This window comes from Idiotropiscis lumnitzeri, chromosome 2, assembly GCF_059441095.1.
Source record: "Idiotropiscis lumnitzeri isolate Australia: NSW breed Sydney's pygmy pipehorse chromosome 2, RoL_Ilum_1.0, whole genome shotgun sequence".
Taxonomy (NCBI): domain Eukaryota; kingdom Metazoa; phylum Chordata; class Actinopteri; order Syngnathiformes; family Syngnathidae; genus Idiotropiscis; species Idiotropiscis lumnitzeri.
In genome coordinates, this window is record NC_142392.1 from 25,682,531 (window position 1) to 25,703,446 (window position 20,916).

At 43.2% G+C, this 20,916-nt stretch overlaps 1 protein-coding gene across 1 annotated transcript in view; it reads left to right on the forward strand.

Moving 5' to 3' along the window:
* LOC148342096 (uncharacterized) overlaps positions 1–20,711 on the forward strand; it is a 146,793-nt gene extending 126,082 nt beyond the window's left edge. Inside the window, exon 2 of the mRNA XM_088286582.1 lies at positions 18,539–20,711. Coding sequence (XP_088142708.1) covers positions 18,539–20,481 — 1,943 coding nt within the window. The 3' untranslated portion in view covers positions 20,482–20,711. The remainder of the gene's footprint in view (positions 1–18,538) is intronic.
* The last annotated feature ends 205 nt before the right edge of the window (positions 20,712–20,916 follow it).

The following is a 20,916-nucleotide window of genomic DNA, read 5'->3' on the forward strand; positions in this document are numbered from 1 at the left end:
TTTTCCTCTGACGGCGTTCGGAAATTCCGGAGCCCATTAGGGGACATGGAAGAAAAAACAACAACTTTGCATTCCCTCGCAAAATCTTTGCTTTCCCTTGCAAAGATAGTGAATGTTCGTTTATTTTTTTAATACGTGTTTATGTACTTCCGGGTCAGTTTGGCTAGCCTAGCCTCTGATGCGCGGCTGTTCGAGAGACGACAGTACGTCAGATGCGGCAATAATCTTAGAGGGGGACTTGGAACGTTTCTTGCGGTCAAGAGATGTCCCTCACGGTGACATTCTGCACATGAAAAGCAACAAGGTACATACAATTAACTCAAACGCACATGTCAAACTCAAGGCCCGGGGGCCAGATCTGGCCCGCAACCTCATTTTATGTGGCCCGCAAAGGGCAAATCATCTGCATCAACTTCCTGTTTCTATCATATTTTCTTCACTTTTAACAACACTGAGATATGAGATATTGCCATTTATTTGTTAGCAGTCCTCCCCTTTTAAAATAAATGGAAAAATTGTTGAACAATTACTTAGGAGCTTCTGATTTCAAAACTGGCTTTCCATTCAATTTATATGGGTTCACAGTCATACCGGCCCTCTGAGGGAAACCACAACTACGATGTGGCCCGTCCACAAAAATGAGTTTGACACCCCTGCTCTAACGAAATAACCTTAATAATAGCAATATGGGTCCCTACTGTTAATGTTTTTGCATAATACTAGCGTGCAAACTGTTTACCTTTTGAGTGGCAAGAAAAGTATTGCTGTTCTGTTTTCAATTTGTAGTTCATTTAAATCCTGTTATTGCATTCAAATTACTGTGAAGTGTAACGTTAAATATTTTTCTAAATGTTTTTTGTAAAACGCAACTTTAGTTTCGTTATGGAGCAGTGTAGTTCGTACCCGGAAATGACGTCATCAAATCGGATGTCGCAGAAGCAGGAAGTATAATAATAGATCACCAATAAGAGAGAAATGTGATGATAATGAAGTCCAATCGAGCACAATCTGCATACATCTTTTGCCTTATCGAAGCCGGACCGAGATCTTACATTGTGGAAACAAAGTATGGACAAAGAGTGAGGAGGAACAGGAGTCTTCTGAAGGTTCCCGAGGACTGGAAGAAATCTTCTGATGCGGCTGAGGCTGAAAAGCAGGTGGATACATTGAAGGAGCACAGACCTCAACCACCAGCAATTTCTGGGATTACTGAACCTCTTCGAAGATCAACAAGAGTTAGACGACAACCGGACAGGCTGATTGAAAATGTTTAATGTTGTGTTATTGTTGCTAAAATTGTTGTAGAGCTGCTCGTTGTCATAAAAAAATGGATAGATATTGTTAAGAAGTGAAAATAATTGATAAAAAAACAAAATAATAATAATAATAAACAATAATAATAATAAAAAAAGGCATAGGCATTGTTTAACGTTTGAAAGGGAGATGTAATGATAGCAGTTATATCATTGGCCACTAGTTGGCAGTATTGCCTGACGTGTGTTTTGGTTACCAGACAAACAAGTGTGTCTGCACATAGACGAGAATGCAAGTCAATAAATAAAGAGACACAAGCTTGCAGCATCACGTTACCTGCGTGACTTCTTAAGATAGAAGACGGAACATTACAGTAACCATTAAAAAAACGTAAAGTAACCATAAAATTATTTTAAAAAACGTATCGTAAACATACTAAAGCTGTTGCTTAATGTTATTTACAAAGAATTTTTGTTTAAAATCCCCCTCGCTCTTCTTCTTGTCATTTCTATATTATGTACGTATTAATAACTGTGTTTGGTTTGCTAATGTGAATAATGTTTTTTTTTTTTTTTACAAAAAAACGTATGAGTAAATATTTATCATCTCACCAATAATTGCACAACAGAGTACTGAGTTTCGAGATCCTCACAATAGTAGTTCTCAAAATCATATTTCTTATGAATTTAGCTTAGTTAAGGGATATTTTATTGACAATCTAACATCAATTTACAAATATATATATATGTATAGCGTTTTTGACCGAAAGTTGTTGTTATTGTACCTTGTGACGCGCCACTTTCGTTTCCTTCTTGAAGGATGCCGTTTCAAGGCTTATGTGGCTCATAAGCCACTTACATTGGCAATGTCGAAGGTCACTGAATCATGGTCGGCCCGCCAGCAACAGCACTGAGCGGCCATTTCTGAGTTTACGACAGACATTGGGCACGTGGCTGGTAAATGTAACCCTGTAGCTGATTGTTTATCACGTGCGATTGTATGTCCAGTCCAGCTCGGGGTTAATTTTTCAGAAATGGCTGCCGACCAGTCCGATGATCATGACACCCGCAACCTCAAGACGGTGAGTATGGCTCTTAAACTTGAAGTAGTGATGCGTGGCGGCGGCCCTGCTGTCCTCTGTGTGGCAGACATTAGGACTATGCCTCTCACCCAGCAGGCATAGTGCTTGGGGGCGTGTTCATGAAAATGTTTTTGGTGCAAATTTATGATTGTGCATTATTCTCTTGTTGCTAGTCTTCAAATAAATGCCAGTTTCCAGTCAGACGTGTGTGTTCATTCCGACTGCCACATAGTAACCATAAATTAAAAAAAAATAAAAATGTCGCGTATACATACGAAAGCTGTTGCTTTGTAATTTATGTAGAATTTTTGTTTAAAATCGCCCTTGCTCTTCTTTTTGTCTTTTCTCTATTTTGTACGTATTAATAACTGTGTTTGGTGTTACAGGCTCAGCCTGGGACAGCAAGGTGGCATGTGACGTGCATTGGGAGGCGGGAGGAAGGACCCGGATGTGTGCTTGCTTGTATGACAGATGAGAGAATGAATGATCACAAAATAAACCCCGTTGTGCTAAGCGAAGTGATCGTCGTCTATGTTTCCCACGCTGGTTCCTGTCAGTTCGCCCTCACCACGGTTAGGAGCTGAAAAGGCTGACGCATACCTGATCCGGAAGGTAACATTGGGGGCTCGTCCGGGATCAAACTTAACGAGCGCGGAAAAAGACGTGGAAGATGTCAGCGCGCGACTGCAGCGGGGAAACTACGGGGAGCGGCCATGTTCGGCACACATTCTCTCCTACTAATCCATTCCTGATGGACATAATTGGGACTGTTGGGACCACCGCCGACGACGATCGTGTCGGCGCCAGCGGCACAAACCAACGATTCGCCTGTAGTACGCCGTTCGGAGCGGCGCCACCCGCCGTAGGGGAATGGCTGCTTACCCCGCCATATTCATCGTCATCCAACCCATTCGTAACATCAACAAACGATTGGCGGGCGCCAAAAGCTGAGCCCGCGGAGGCAGTGGAGGGAATTTATACGCGTGGTAAGAGCCGTGCCACGTCGCCTATGCGCCGTTCATGTGGGAAGAAAAGTAATGCTGGCGACCACAGTAACGCCTGCTTTCAAATAAACTGTAGCTGTCGTGAAAGTGAACAAGCCCATGCTTTCTTTAATGGTGGTAACCCTTTCATGCATAGAAGCAATTCGCTGCCTTCTTACTGTGAACGTGACCTTTCCAAAGGGAGGAGTGCTAACGTTTCACTACACCGCTCAATGACTTTATACGATGACGGCCGCCATCTTGGTGATGATGATGAGGAGTATTTCGACCAAAGGGAGCGCATACCTACGCTACGACCAGGCCATTTTGATGGCACGGGATCCTGGAGAGACTTCCTCCACCAGTTTGAAAGCTGTGCCCAAGCAAATCATTGGTCTGAGAAAACAATGGCTGTCCAGCTGAGGTTCAGCCTGACAGGTGCAGCCGGCGCCATTGTCCACAAAAACCCAAGGTCTTCCAGATGGAATTACCAACAAATAGTTGATGAAGTTGAAATCGCCTATGGTCCGCGTTCGGAGCATGCTGCCGCCGTTGCTGTTGAATTGCGGCGGAGACGCAGACATCCGGATGAGACACTTCAAAGCCTCCGAGATGACATCTATGAGAAAGTGTCCATCGCATATGCTGCCCGCACGGAGCTGGAGCAGGAGGCAATAAGTGTGGAGATCTTCACCAACGCCTTCGCGGATGCTGACTTGGTGCAAAAACTTCTGGAGGAGCAGCCGAGCACACTGTGCAGGGCTTATGGCATAGCCCACCGATACGAGACCACCAGAAGGGCTGCCCGAGCTGTCACTCAGCAAAGGCAACCAAGTTCACAAGTCACAGCGGAGCGACGCATCAGAGCGGCAATGGCACCGGAGGACCCTTCCTTGGCGGTAGGTCAGGGAGCAGTGGGGGTGGCCGGCCGTTCTTTTGTCCAGCTAGAGGGGGTGCCAGAAACTCCCAACTTGCAGCTTGTAAAAGGGGAAAGTGTGAAGGGGAACCGTGGGAGGGTTGTGTGTCACAACTGTGGTGGTGTAGGACACATACGGAAAAATTGCTCTTCGCCCCGCCAGCCCAAAAACACTTCCCCAAGTTTTGGTGTGACCCCATCACCTGATTCTGTTACGATAGTTAGCCGCGTAAAAGACACCGAGGACGAGATGAGTGTTTCAATAGAAATTCACGGGATAAAATTGTGTGCTATCTTGGATTCGGGCGCTCGGAGAAATGTGCTGCCGCTTCGCCTCTATAACACTATCTCTCCCGAATGCAAACCTCAGATGCAGCCCTCCAGTGCCCAGGTTTTGCAGGGCATCGGTCCGGGTGGCGTAGCTGTCCTGGGCGAAACAGACCTGCCCGTGAATGTTGGTACGAAGGCGGTTTGCGTAAATTTTGTTGTGGCTAACACCACAGATGGTACCGAAGCTATCCTCGGGCATCCTTTCCTTCGGCAAGCTGAGGCACAGCTAAATTATGGCCGTCAAGAAGCTATTCTTTTTGGTGAGAGCGTGCCCCGCTGTAATCCGAACCGCAAAGTCCTGACCTACATTGTTCGAGTAGCCCGCACCACAGTGCTCGCGTCCGACTGCGAGTATGTGGTTCCGGGAGTAATTGGCCGTCGCCATGTAGGAGCGGGTGATATGATGATGACCCCAACCAAAGGTTTTGTTGAGAAGCATAAGGTTCTAGTGGCTCGTGCAGTCGTCCGGCCGCGCAACTCCGCGATTGTCCCCATTCGAGTTCTCAACCTAGGCGCGGAGCCACTCACTCTAAAGAGAGGGGCGGTGGTTGGGGTACTGCAGCCGGCCGAGGTATTGGAGAAGGGTGGACCACAGCCGCTAGTGGCACAATCTGAATCTTCTAACCATACATTTCCAATAGTGCCCGGCCACTTACAAGCATTGTACTCTGAGAGCTGTGTCAACCTCGGTGTGTCAGACCGTCTTAGGTTGGCACATTTGTTACAGTCTCACGGAGACGTTTTCTCCACGGGTCCGAATGATTTAGGTCGTACCAAACTAGTTCAACATGACATTTTAACCACGCCGGGTCCCCCTATAAAGCAACCTCCGCGCAGAATGTCGAGTGAAAAACAGGCTGCTGCCGACCAGCAATTACAGCAGAGTTTAGCTGTTGGGGCGGCTCAACCCAGCAACAGTAGTTGGGCTGCACCAATTGTAATGGTTAAAAAGAAGGATGAGACCCCAAGAATGTGCGTGGACTATAGGCCTCTGAACGAACGTACTATTAAGGACGCATATCCTCTGCCACGTATCCAGGACACCCTGGACACCTTGTCCACAGCCAAATACTTTAGCACCCTAGATTTAACTTCTGGATACTGGCAGGTGGAAATGACTGCGCGGGCCCGTAAGGCCGCCGCGTTTTGCACCCGCAAGGGTCTATTTGAGTGGAACGTGATGCCGTTCGGTCTCTGCAATGCACCGGCTACATTTCAAAGGTTGATGGACCGAGTGTTGGTCGGATTGCAGTGGGAGACGTGTTTAGTTTACCTCGATGACATCATCGTTCTCGGTAAAGACTGTACTGAAATGCTGGAGCGGTTGAATCAAGTTTTTGGCCGGCTGCGTCAGGCCAATCTTAAATTGAAACCCTCCAAATGTTGTCTTTTCCGGGAGAAAGTGGCTTACCTGGGTCATGTAGTGTCGGCCGAGGGCGTTGCCACTGACCCCCGAAAGATTCAAAAGGTAGTAGAATGGCCCCCGCCGGAAAACATCTCGGAGGTGCGCCAGTTTGTTGGATTGGCTTCCTACTACAGGCGTTTTGTGGAAAATTTTGCCACCATAGCTAGACCACTTCACGAGTTAACCAAGAAATATGCGCGATTCAATTGGACTAATGAGTGTCAAAGAGCGTTTGAGGAACTAAAGGGGCGGTTGACCTCCGCGCCTATATTAGGGTACCCCCTCGACGGTGGTGAAATGTTCCTAGACACTGATGCTAGCGATGCGGGTATCGGGGCGGTCCTCTCCCAAGTGCAGGGCGGGGCAGAGAGGGTTCTGGCTTATGGCAGTAGGAGGTTGTCCGTCACCGAGAGAAACTATTGCACTACAAGACGCGAACTTTTGGCTGTCGTCGAGTTCACGAGCCATTTCAGGCAGTATTTGCTTGGAAGGCCATTCAAGGTTCGCACGGATCACAGTAGTTTACGATGGTTAACTCGATTACGAGAGCCAGAAGGCCAACTCGCGCGGTGGTTAGAGAAATTAGCCGAATATGATTTTCAAGTGCTCCACCGACCGGGCAAGAACCATCAAAATGCGGATGCACTCTCTAGAAGGCCATGTCGTTCTTCTTGCCCGTGTGCGGTGCAGGAGCCTGCGTCGGGTGATCGATGGCGGAGTAATGCGATCCACGGCAGTCCGGCGGGTACCACAGGTGGTGGGGTACATGCACCGCATTCCCTAGTGGGGGTAGTTGAGGACAATAGAATTATGTCAACCCCTGAAGCAAGCATGATCCCGATGCCGAATCCCCCGCGCGTGAATGATCAGATTGAATCTTGCCCGAGTGTCCACCGCGTGAGCGAGCAGTCCCCTGCCGACCTGTTCAGCGGTTGGACCCCAGAACAATTAGTCGACGCACAAAGTGCAGACGCAGACATTGCCCCGTTAAAGATGTGGCTAGATGGGGGGGATAGTCGGCCACCTTGGACTGACATAGCTCAGCATAGCCCAGCCACCAAAGCATACTGGACACAATGGAAGAGACTATATCTGAAAGATGGGGCTGTGATGAGGAAGTATTACTCTCCCGATGGGAAGGAGTTCCACTCTCAGACATTGTTACCACGCACTTTCCGAAATGCCCTCATGGAGCAGATGCACGATGGCCCAGTGGGAGGTCATTTTGGGGTGGAGAGGACTCTGACCAGACTCCAGACTAGGTTCTATTGGTACAATATGAAGGATGATGTTACCCTGTGGTGCCGCACTTGCACGAGCTGCGCTGCTAAGGCACGGCCAAAGAAAACGCCTCGAGCAGCTATGGGAACCGTGCGGGTGGGTTCACCCATGGAGAGAGTAGCAGTTGACTTGATGGGACCGATGAACGAGACGGAGAGACATAACCGATACATATTGGTCGTACAGGACTATTTCAGTAAGTGGGTGGAGGCCTATCCGGTCCCAGATGAACGTGCATCAACGATCGCTGAAAAGATTGTAACTGAGTGGGTGTGTAGGTACGGCGCTCCGCACAGCCTGCACAGTGACCAGGGCACCAATTTTGAGTCAGCAGTTTTTCAAAGAATGTGTGAACTGTTGGGAATTGAGAAGACCCGCACTACGTCATTCCACCCCCAGTCGGACGGCCAGGTGGAGCGTTTCAACGCCACCTTGCAGAAGATCCTGGCCACCACTGCAGAGCGCTGCCACTGGGACTGGGATTTGATGATTCCATATGCAGTGATGGCGTACCGATCTACCAGACACAGCTCTACTGGACTAACCCCGAATATGGTGATCTTTGGGCGTGAAATAACTGAACCAATTGACTTGGTAGTCGGTCCGCCCCCAGACAACGTTGATAACACTCCACCCGAGTATGTCATGCAGCTCAGGGAGCGATTGGAGCTTTCCCACCAACTAGCCCGTGACGTGCTCGGAAGGTCAAGTGAACGAGCTAAGAGGCAGTATGATAAGAACATTTGCCAAGCACTGTACAAAATTGGGGATGCAGTGTGGCACCTGGTCAAAGGGACCAAAAGAGTGAAGAATAGAGTCAAGAAGTTCTTACCTGCTTATGAGGGCCCCTACTTTGTTGTGGGTGTTTTGGATGACCTTGTCTACAGGATAAAAAGAAGTCCACGGTCCGGCGCCAAGGTGGTTCACCACGACAAGTTGAAGCCTTACCACGCCCGAACAACGCTGGACAACAATTGGGCACATCAGGATGCCGACTCCTGGGCTCCAATGGAGGTACAGTCCCCTCCTCTTGACTCTGACTCATCTGTTCCTGAAGTCGGCCCCCTCGACCTATTGGACACACCATCGGAGGCAGAGGATCCTGTTCCGGTAGAGGCTACTTCAGGCCGCCCCGACTCATCATTGCCTGCAGCAGAGGACAGCGGTCCCCCTTCTACACGTGGTGTTCCTCCTCAATTGGATGATATGGGGGCTGTATTCTCGCCCAGCAATCAGGCTGCGACTCATCGCTCTTCTTCTGCACCTGTGCAGATGCCTCGGAGGGCCCGCAGACCCCCAACATACTTTGGTGACTGGGTCCATCACTAATTGCTGAAGTTGCCTGAGGTAGGGTGTAGGCGGATCGCTGCCCTCCTCAGTGTTCGTGTTAAAAAAAAAAAAGAAAAAAAAGTTCCAGATTGTTAATGCAATGTTGTAAACCAAAAGAGTTCCAGTAAATTGTAGTGTGTTATTTGTTTAATTATTTTTTTATATTGCGTTTTGCACTTTTCGATAAAAAAAAATGTTGCTTAGGGGTCTTTTTGCATGACGCGTTGTGGGGCGGTTGTAGTGTGGATGAAGCATTGTAGTATTGTCCTGGAGTGATGTTAAGGGTTTAATCATCATCCAGAGTGGGGGTAGTGTTACAGGCTCAGCCTGGGACAGCAAGGTGGCATGTGACGCGCATTGGGAGGCGGGAGGAAGGACCCGGATGTGTGCTTGCTTGTATGACAGATGAGAGAATGAATGATCACAAAATAAACCCCGTTGTGCTAAGCGAAGTGATCGTCGTCTATGTTTCCCACGCTGGTTCCTGTCAGTTCGCCCTCACCACGGTTAGGAGCTGAAAAGGCTGACGCATACCTGATCCGGAAGGTAACATTGGTTTGTTAATGTTAATAACGTTTTTTTAACATAAACAAATATTCGTAAATATTTATCATCTCATCAATATTTGGACAACAGAGTACTGAGTTTCGAGATGCTTGCGATAATCGTTCTCAAAATTGTATTTCTTGTCAATTTAGCTTAGTTAAGGGATATTTTATTGACAATCTAACATCAATATAAAAAGACAGAAAAAAATGGTGGTGGGGTGGCGCGAATCTTTTTTTTCTTGGTAGGGGCGGGCGTGAAATATTTGAGAAGCACTGCTAGTATATGCAGACATTATATTCATACAATCTTGCAGCCCAATTGAACCACAGCATTGTTGCAAGTTCGGTAGGAGAAACTTGAACGTCCCACTGCTGTTCCAGCAGCGGCTTCTCGGGGCATAGGCGGAAGTGACGTCAGAGCTGACGCGCCAATGTGGCGTTAATTTAGTTTTTTTTAATCAACCGAATTAAAATATTATATAAAATATATATTAAAATAGACCAGCCAGTGTTAAAAAACAAACACAGAGGCAAAGAAATATATTTGAAAAATACGTGCTTAAAGCATGACGTCATTAGAAAGCGCGCAGCTTCCGAAGGACTTCGACCACTGTGTTACTAATAAAGCCAAGGTGATACATTTTAATATCTTACATAATATATATCCGGTTAATTCCTTAATTTCCAAATTTATTGATATTAGCAATATTTGCTCTTTCTGTGGGAATGAAACTGAAACAATATCTCATTTATTCTTTGACTGTATGATCACAAAGCAATTTTGGGCTGATTTAACGTTTCATTTCTTTAAACCATCTGAAACCCCCTGTGTTCTTAATCTGAAGGATATTGTTTGCGATTATAGTAACCCAAACGATAACAATTTTGCATACTTAATTAATTTAATCATTGTTGATGCAAATTTTTTTTTATCCACAAACAGAAATTCTCAAGATCCTCTCCCAGATTTATGCCTTTCCTGATAGAGTTGAAATCCATATTTAATTCGATTAAATTAATTAACAACAAGAAAAGCAACAAGATATTGACATTTTTGAGTGCCTTTTTCCTTTAAAAGCCTTAATTACATATCCAGAGACATTGTTCCTGTTTTACTGTGAATTTTTATTTTATAATATAATTTTTTTTCTACATTCATTATCCTTTGTTGTGAATTCTATTTAAGGATGAAAAATGTATATGTTCGTTCAATACCTGAACTGATCTTGTGATACTGTAGTACTGTCTATTCAAAGTGTTCAATAAAGTTAAAAAAAAAAAAAGGACTTCGACCACACGCACCAACCCGTCCACGCCGAAATAAAAACAAACACCGCTAAATTCTTCTGATTTAGTGTGGAACTGACTGTAATTTTCTCATCGGATGTCCAGTGCTACTCTAAAGGACTACGACATAATACATTAAGTCTTTGTGTCCCGATAACCTCATCTTCGCGCGTTGATGATTTTCGGCGTAGTTAGCTTAGCTTGTTAGCTTGCTAGCCGCTAACGAAAAGAGGGACATCGCCAAGCAGAGATCAAGTGCGGATTTTTTGGAATTATCATTTGAAAATGTGTGAAAGAACGACACCCAAGTATAAAGAAGAACTTTGTGGAATAAAAGAAGAGAACGAGCAACATTTTCAACTGCTGGACGAAGTTTGCAACCAGCCTCGTGTTGTGCCACTCAAAGCAGGTTTGTACACGTCTTACTCTCATTTGCTTTGTAAAGAACGACTTTCTATCGTTAAAAATATGCATCACAACATTAAGTTGTTTGGGGAAATGCGTTCAAGGTTATTGCCGTTTTATTTTTAAATATTGCTTGTCGGTTTGCTAAACATTTGTTTATTCCAAATAAAATCAGTGCAGAAAATAAATGCCAAAGAATAACCAATAGTGGGGGGTAAACTCCATGTTTTTTTTAAATAAAATTTGAACTGATTATTTTACATTTTCAATTTTCTGGTTTTTATATCTTGTTCAAGCAATTCCTTACGGAAGGAATTCTGCCTAACTTACAAAATGTGCACACTGCGGCGAAAACATCAATGGCGGTTGATCAATTTTAGTGGATAAAACACAAAATATTAAGTTTTTTTTTTTAAATCAAGTACGTATTGGTCTTATTTATTTATGAACTTTGTACTGGCTTGGTCGGGTGAGAGTCAATGAACCTCGGGTGGCCCTGCACAGTTTTGTGCACGTGTGCATAGTTTCACCTCATCCAAACATTTAAAATACATTGAATGCATCCATCCAAGGTTGCACGGATCTAATCAGTGAACAAGCGCATGCTGCAAGGAATGCATCTGCATCTTTGGCTTACTGCCAGGATGGCCGAGTGGTCTAAGGCGCCGCGTTTCGGTCCCAGTCTCCCCAGGAGGCCTTGGTTCGAATCTCGAATTTCCCCATTGTGGGACTAATAAAGGGAATCTTATCTTATCTTATCTATGAGCTTAAAAAGGGATACCGTCACAACCCCCTTTTCTACCAACAAGCCCAGGAACATTTAGTTCCTGATAATAAAGTTCCTGTGGCCCAGGAGGTTTGCATCTCCCCCACAACTCAAAGTTCTTGATAATTTATGCAAATGAAAATGATGACGGAACAATGGGAGGTGTTGTGTTACTTTGTTACTCATTACTGACACCCTATGGTTGTTAAGCATCATTGCAGTTACAAAATAATTCAGTGAACTCTAATAATATTATGGTGTATCTTAGTCTAATTTTAATACATATTGGATAACTTTAAAATATACAGTCATTATTCAAATATGTCAACATGAAAGTGTTGTTGCTTAATTTATGTGTAGGGATTTTGATTCTTCACACGTAATTTTGTTTTAAAATGTATTTAGAAACAGAAATTTTATGAAAAAGTAAAAAGGAGAATGTTGGAACGTACTAGCAGGCTAAATGTCATTTTGGGCAAAAAAAAAACAAACGTAAATCATGCTATAAATAGCGACTATGATGCCAGGGCCCCTTTAATTCTTTGAGGGATACAGATTATAATGAAAGCAAAAAGTACCTACGATGAAACTATCCATAAATGCAAAATGAAATACTTGGAAACATATTTCGCTTGAAGGATTTCTATTCTATCAATGACATTATGTTGCGATGGCCCCCAGTGGCCCCATCAATATGTTAGGGTCCCACAACAGGTGTTCCATCAGACGCACACAATAGCCTGTGTGTGCTAACTTCAGTTCGCTTCCAGAAACGTCTGTGACTATGTCAGGAATGAAATCGGGCCTCAGCCGCAACGTGCTTCCTTTTTAAATGCTCGTTTATCACTGTTGTGCTGCTAGGAAAGGGAGGTTTACATCGTTGGCCGTAATTTTGTGAAATGCCCCCATGGTCTGGTCCAAATCGGGGTCACACGCATTGCATGCATCACAACATTAATGCGGCAGGCACAAGTCAAGGTAGCACGGTAGAAACAAAAAAAGACAAAGTCGATGCACGAGGTTTGACTTGACCAAACCAAATGTATGTTTGTCTTTTTGTGTCCTGCAGACGTCAGACAAAATGATCTCCGTTCTGTGAAAGAGGAGCCAGACTTGACTCACATCAAAAAGGAGGAAGAGGAGGAGGAGATCAACAAGTCACCAGTGAAAGTTGTCCCAACAAAGACCGAAGATGTAAACAAGGATGAGAGTGAGGACAACAAAGGGGCGGAGCCGACAAGCAGCAGCTCAAGTCATCACGTGACAACAGAAGGTGATGAAGACCACTGGGGGCCATCACAAGCACATAATGAGGACACATTATCAGACGCTCATGACGATGATGATGATGATGATGATGATGATGGGAAAGCTCAAGGTGAAAGGGCATGTCACACTGACTCATTCACTTCAAAGCTGTCTTTAAAAGGGCACAGAAAAACACACAGTGGTGAAAAACAGTTTTCTTGCTCGGTTTGTGGCAAAAGCTTCCTGCATAAGTCAACGTTTACAATCCACACAAGAACACACACTGGAGAAAAACCTTTTTCCTGCTCAGTTTGTGGAAAATGCTTCTCTGAAAGGGGAAATTTAACAGAACACACAAGAACACACACTGGAGAAAAACCCTTTTCCTGCTCAGTTTGTGGCAAAAGCTTCTCTGGAAAGTCTAATTTAAGAAAACACGCAACAACACATAGTGGAGAAAAACCTTTTTCTTGCTCAGTTTGTGGTAAAAGATTTTCTCTAAAGTCCCGATTCACAGAACATACAAGAACACACACTGCAGAACCTCCTTCTTGCTTAGTTTGTGGTAAAAGCTTCTCCCAAAAGGCTCATTTAACAAGCCACACAAGAACACACAGTGGGGAAAAATCTTTTTCCTGCTCAGTTTGTGGCAGAAGCTTCTCTCATAAGTCAACTTTAACAAGGCACACAAGAACTCACAGTGGAGAAAAACCTTTTTCCTGCTCATTTTGTGGAAAATGCTTCTCTCAAAAGTCTTATTTAAGAAATCACACAAGAACACACAGTGGAGAAAAACCTTTTTCCTGCTCAGTTTGTGGAAAATGCTTCTCTGAAAAGTCACATTTACAAAGCCACACAAGAACACACAATAGAGACAAGCCATTCAGTTGCAGCGTTTGTGCTAAAAAATTCGCCACTAAACAGCATGCTGCGAGACACGATTGTGATGGTGAGAATATAGGGCTGGGCGATATGACCTAAAATCAATATTGCGATAAATTGAGCAATTTCACCTTGGTAATGATCGATGCACGATAAATTCCCCCCAAAATCAAAATAAATGCAGGAAATGCATATTAACTGTTTTTTTTTTTTTAACCAACTGGTACACATTACTTTCAATGAAAAATAATAGTACAAAAACCATTTGTATAAACATTCCAAATATCTTGCTTTGCATGATTTGAACAATGTCACAAAGAACAGGAGAAAAAGGGTAACTCTCACAAAATCTTTTTCTGCAAATCGATTGTGCCGAGATGCTATCATGCCATTTGCAAACGCCTAGATTTATGTAAAGGTATGTTGAAAACAATATAAATAATGCCATGTGCAAAGGAGCTAGTCGCCCGTAAACAAAATGCTCATTAGAATGGAAAAAAATGTCAATGGAATGCCAATGCCAAATAAACGCATGTGCTTCATCAGGAAAATGTGCCGTCTCGATTACCCTGGTGCGCAGTCGTCACTTGTCATCTATGTAATGCACATTCAGGCTCAAACAGGGATCCATGTTGTGACCCGACCACCAGTCGGATGTGGATGCAAAATGCTTGACATGTCTCTGCTCCCGTCCCGATGTTGTCCATATCGGGAAGTACGGTTTGCGACAAATATTTTCGTACCTCTCGTCGGCTACTTTCATGAGGCGTTTAAATCCTGTGCGCTCCACTGTAACTAGAGGAGCTCTATCTTTAGAGCTATGTGCTCGGCTATCGCGTCCACCTCTGAGACGTTCTCTCGTATGGTGTCGCCTCCGTTATGGGCTGTTGTCACTTGTCCAACCTTGCTTCTCACTTTGAACTTTTAGCACAAGCTCCAAGTCAACAGCATGGTTGTGTTGTGGGTGGTGAAAAAGAAAAGGTTGGACGCGCTGTTTCTGTTGCTTTCGACGCACTTTGTAGTTCGTGTTCTTTTGCTCAAACATCGTCTTTATGGAACCCAAAACATTTCCAAACGACAGATGTCGAATTTCTTTTCGGGACAAGCACAACTGGAACAACTTCAACTAACGTTACTTCGCGTGTCAGCCGCTTCTGGATTTGAATCGCCAGCAACGACCGACCGCGTCGTCAGTTTTCTTTCTCGTTCAGCTGGGTGGAGTCACATGACTAAAAAGACTTTTCTTTTTTTTTTTTAAACACTGAATTTTCCGACATGGGCAAAATGATTGTATTAAATTTCGGTAACAGTAAAGTTTCGGTTTATCGTCCAGCCCTACGAGAATAGCAGCGATCCTTGAAGCTTAAAAAAAAGGACAAAAAAAACTGAAGGAACTGACTCTTTGTGGTTAGATGTAAATGTGATTTTGAATAAAATATGATATATTGAATTTTGCAAAGCTTTTTTATTGACATTAAGCCAATGTGATCAGTGCCAGAATAACCAATGTGTCTGAGTGATGATGATTTTTTTTGTGATTTTACATCGAGATGTAAATAAAATGAATTGCCTTTGCCTGGAACAACATTTGTTACGTTATGCTTTTCAGTTGTCTTTTTAATCATATTTAATGGAAAAGGTGTGAGAAGAAACTGTTCTTATGAAATCGGTATCTTCCACAATCATCAATAAAATCACTTGTTCCACTTGCTCAACTGGCCTTCATTACGCTGTGTGAAAAGGTGAAAAACTGAACTCAAAGTTGAACTATAAAAAGAACAAAAAGAGAAACGCAAATAGTCTCAGTTTCTCTCAAAGGTTTTGGTATGTCAGGAGTTGGCAACTTGATGGTGACTGGAGTCAACGTTTATTTGTCACCACGGAGGAGATGATCCGCATCACGCAGTTCGTTGCTGCTGCTGTCTTAATTGAACCCTGGAGGTCACCTGCCAGCGTCCCTGAATTTCACCGGCGGATCTTCAACAATCCCGCGTCTGACCCCAGATTGTTGTGGAATTTTCAGCAGTAAGGGAAGATCAATGAGATAGTCTGGAAAATAAATTGTCTTTTGAGTCAGTCTGCAGAGTGATCTCAGTGGGAGAAGTGCGTGGGAAGATACTGATGCACACAGGACGATGAAGATTTATTTGACAGTAACTGTGTAATCTTAAAACAAAAAGATACTTTTTCTGCGTTGAGCCTACTTATCAGTCAAGGTCGTGTTGTTTTGGCTTCGCAAAGAATCCTCTCGTACAAGAATCTAAAGGCACTTTCTTCAAAAGCAGGTGGCCACAATAAATAACAAAAACCTTACTTGCTAAATAATTGTCCATAATATTAAGATTGAACAAAATAGTGACACAAATGAAAAAGTAAATAATGTCATGATTAAACATTGAATACTAAATTATTACTAAAACAGTTCAATGAATCTTGAAATAAATAATCACCGTAGATTGATGACTACTGAAACGAATGATGAAATATTTAAGTTAGTTGTTATAAACACTGAAATCATTTTTTAAGACTCTAACATTTAGAGAATAAAACAGTGACGTATTTTAATTTAAAATTCACAACCACGTCGCTGGCGAAAAACCCTGTAAAAAGGCAAATATGTTGACATAAAGTATCACTTTATCATGTCAACTGTTAATAATAGAGAAATACATTTGGAATACTATCCAACCAACAACATGGTGTCAGATGTGAAAACAAAACCAGCAACAAAAGTAAAATTCAATACATCTCTCAAGTTCATATTTGGGAACTAAAATGTTTGGTCATGTGCATCTTAGGTTTTTCTCTATGTTTAAAAGAAGATAAGGATGATTTGCATCGCAAATGGCGACATCTGTCGGTGAGTTGGTGACAGTGCTCCACAGAGCCAACAGCCAATCATATCACAGAGGGGTGTGTCCTGTTCTTCCGCTTTCGTGACGAACAGACTGCCATTTTCTCGAAGGAAAAAAAACGACGCCATCTTTCATTCGTCTCGTCGAACAAAGAGAAGCTCACGAGTTATCGCCAAGCAGAGGTCAAGTGCGGATTTGTTGAGATTGACGTTTGAAAATGTGTGCAAGAACGACACCCAAGTACAAAGAGGAATTTTGTGGAATAAAAGAAGAGAACGAGCAACATCTTCAACTGCTGGGCGAAGTTTGCAACCAGCCTCGTGTTGTGCCACACAAAGCAGGTTTGTATACGTTTTACTCTCATTTGCTTTGTAAAGAACGACTTTCTATCGTTAAAAATATGCATCACAACATTAAGTTGTTTGGGGAAATGCGTTCAAGGTTATTGCCGTTTTATCTTTTAATATTGGGGGGGGGGCTAGCAGAGAGAGGGTACACAGAGCTGAAGGAAGCAAGACGGCTGTAAAAATGAACAACAATGCCTGCTTTTTCCCTGGTGTCAGTCACCTTTATCTGGTGCAGGAAGCTATTTCAGTCAGCAGCAAATTAAGCTCTCCCAAAGGCCTCAGGGCATTTCAACCTGACACCTCAAGTTTCAAAACTATGCTTACAGGTTAATAGAAGGTCACAAAAACATGGACCTCTTAAACAAGAAAACGTGAGTTCAGTGGTAACAGAGTTGTGTCTATGCTGGCAGTTTAGCAGGAAGCCACAAAAACAGATGAACGTCTTGAACCGTGTTTGACAGGAAACCGTTTAGCTCGCATTGAACAGAAGTGTGACCCAAACATGTCTTGTAAGCTGAAACCGTTCGAACAACAGGAAGCGTGTGGACAGGTGTGATGAAGTCAAAGTGTTCATGTTTTTCCATTATTTATGAGTTTGCATATTCAAAATGCTTTGCTGTGCTTAAATAAAACGCCGCACAGGAGCGGGAAAGCTTTTCTCTTTGGCGGACTGCTCCTTGCAAGTGACAAAGACAATCTTGGCCGGGTGATTCATTTGTACAGGCTTGTCTCGTTTTTGACAAAAACTCTGACATATCTTGTTCAAACAATTCCTTACGGAAGGAATTCTGCCTGACTCTAAAAAATGTGCACACTGCGGCGAAAACATCAATGGCGGGTAGTCAATTTTAGTGGATAAAACACAAAATATTCAGTTTTTTTTAAAAATCAAGTACATATTGGTCTTATTTATGAACTTTGTACTGGCTTGGTCGTGTGAGAGTCAATGAACCTCGGGTGGCCCTGCACAGTTTTGTGCACATGTGCGTAGTTTCACCTCATCCAAACATTTAAAATACATTTAATGCATCCATCCAGGGTTGCACGGATCTCATCAGTGAACAAGCGCATGCTGCAAGGAATGCATCTGCATCTTTTTCTAACTATGGGCTTAAAAAGGGAGAACGTCACACGTTCTCCCAACAAGCCCAGGAGCATTTAGTTCTATCTCTTAATGCAAAAAGAAATACTTGTCAACATATTTTACTTGAAGGATTTCTATTCTATCAATGACATTATGTTGCGATGGCCCCCAGTGGCCCCCATTAGTAAGTTAGGGTCCCACAACAGGTGTTCCATCAGACGCACACAATAGCCTGTGTGTGCTAACTTCAGCTCGCTTCCAGTAACGTCTGTGACTATGTCAGGAATGGAATAGGGCATCAGCCGCAACATGCTTCCTTTTTAAATGCTCGTTGATCACTGCTGTGCGGCGAACGGGAGGCTGACATCGTAGGACGTAATTTTGTGAAATGTCCCCATGGTCCGGTCCAAATCGGGGTCGCACGCATTAATCCGTGTGCAGCAGGCTCAAGTCAAGGTAGCACTGTAGAAAATAGGACAAAGTCGCCGCATGAGCTTTAACTTGACCAAACCAAATTTGTCTTTCTGTGTCCTGCAGACGTCAGTGAATATGATCTCTGTTCTGTGAAAGAGAAGCCAGACTGGACTCACATCAAAAAGGAGGAGGAAGAAGAGGAGATCAACAAGTCACCACTGAACGTTGTCCCTATAAAGACTGAAGATGAAAACAAGGATGACAGTGAGGACAACAGAGGGGCGGAGCCTACAAGCAGCAGTTCAAGTCATCACGTGACAACAGAAGATGACGAAGACCACTGGGCGCCATCACAAGCACATAATGAGGACACATTATCAGACGCTCATGATGATAATGATACGAATGATGATGATGCTGATGATGGGCAAGCCAAAGGTGAAAGGGCATGTCACACTGACAGTTGGGTATGTTCTCACTGTGGGAAATCATTAACTTCAAAATTCTCTTTAAAACAGCACATAAGAACACATAGTGGAGAAAAACCTTTTTCCTGCTCAATTTGTGGCAAAAGCTTTTCTGTAAAGTCACATTTAACAAGCCACACAAGAACTCACAGTGGAGAAAAACCTTTTTCCTGCTCAGTTTGTGGCATGAGTTTTGTTAATAAATCAAATGTAAAAAGGCACACAAGAACACACACTGGAGAAAACCCTTTTTCCTTCTCAGTTTGTGACAAGCGTTTCTCTCGAAAGTCAATTTTAACATGTCACACAAAAACACACAGTGGTGAAACACCTTTTGCTTGCTCGGTTTGTGGAAAATTCTTCTCTGAGAAGTCTCAGGTAACAAGACACACAAGAACACACAGTGGAGAAAAGCCTTTTTCCTGCTCAGTTTGTGGCAAGAGTTTCTCTCAAAAGTCAAATTTAACAAAACATATAAGAACACACACTGGAGAAAAACCTTTTTCCTGCTCAGTTTGTGGCAAAAGCTTTTCTGTAAAGTCAACTTTAAAATATCACACAAGAACGCACAGTGGAGAAAAGCCTTTTTCCTGCTCAGTTTGTGGCAAAAGCTTCTCTCGGAAGTCTAATTTAACAAAACATAGAAGAACACACTCTGGAGAAAAACCTTTTTCCTGCTCAGTTTGTGGCAAAAGCTTTTCTGTAAAGTCAACTTTAACATATCACACAAGAACGCACAGTGGAGAAAAGCCTTTTTCCTGCTTAGTTTGTGGCAAGAGTTTCTCACAAAAGTCAAATTTAACAAAACATAGAAGAACACACACTGGAGAAAAACCTTTTTCCTGCTCAGTTTGTGACAAGCGTTTCTCTCGAAAGTCAATTTTAACATGTCACACAAAAACACACAGTGGTGAAACACCTTTTGCTTGCTCGGTTTGTGGAAAATTCTTCTCTGAGAAGTCTCAGGTAACAAGACACACAAGAACACACAGTGGAGAAAAGCCTTTTTCCTGCTCAGTTTGTGGCAAGAGTTTCTCTCAAAAGTCAAATTTAACAAAACATAGAAGAACACACACAGGAGAAAAACCTTTTTCCTGCTCAGTTTGTGGCAAAAGCTTTTCTGTAAAGTCAACTTTAAAATATCACACAAGAACGCACAGTGGAGAAAAGCCTTTTTCCTGCTTAGTTTGTGGCAAGAGTTTCTCACAAAAGTCAAATTTAACAAAACATAGAAGAACACACACTGGAGAAAAACCTTTTACCTGCTCAGTTTGTGGCAAAAGCTTCCTCCGTAAGTCAACGTTAACAATCCACACAAGAACACACAGTGGTGAAAAACCTTTTTCCTGCTCAGTTTGTGGCGAAAGCTTTTCTATAAAGTCAAGTTTAACAAGCCACACAAGAAAGCACGCTGTAGTAAAACCTTTTTCCTGCTCAGTTTGTGGCAAGAGTTTCTCTCAAAATTCACAGTTAACAAGCCACACAAGAACGCACAGTGGAGACAAGCCATTCAGTTGCAGCGTTTGCGCTAAAAAATTCTTCACTAAACGTAGTGCTGAGAGACACGATTGTGCTGGTGAGAATTGCAGCGATCCTTGAAGATTAAAAAAATGAAAGAACCGACTCTTTGTGGTAAGATGTAAATGTGATTTTGAATAAAATATAAATTTAATTTTGCAAACCTCTTTTATTGACACTAAGCCAATGTGATCAGTGTCAGAAGAAGCAATGTGTCTGAGTGATGATTTGTTTTGGTGTTTACATCAAACATTATGAATATGATTGCCTTTGCCTGGAACAACATTTTTTAACATTATGCTTTTCAGTTGTCTTTTTAATCGTACTTAATGGAAAAGGTGTGAGAAGAAATGGTGCTTATGAAATCGTTGCCTTCCACAATCATCAATAAAATCACTTGTTCCACTTGCTCAACTGGCCTTCATTATGCTGTGTAAAAAGGTGAAAAACTGAACTAGAAGTTGAACGATAAAAAGAACCAGACAGAGAAACGCAAATCGTCTCAGTTTCTCTCAA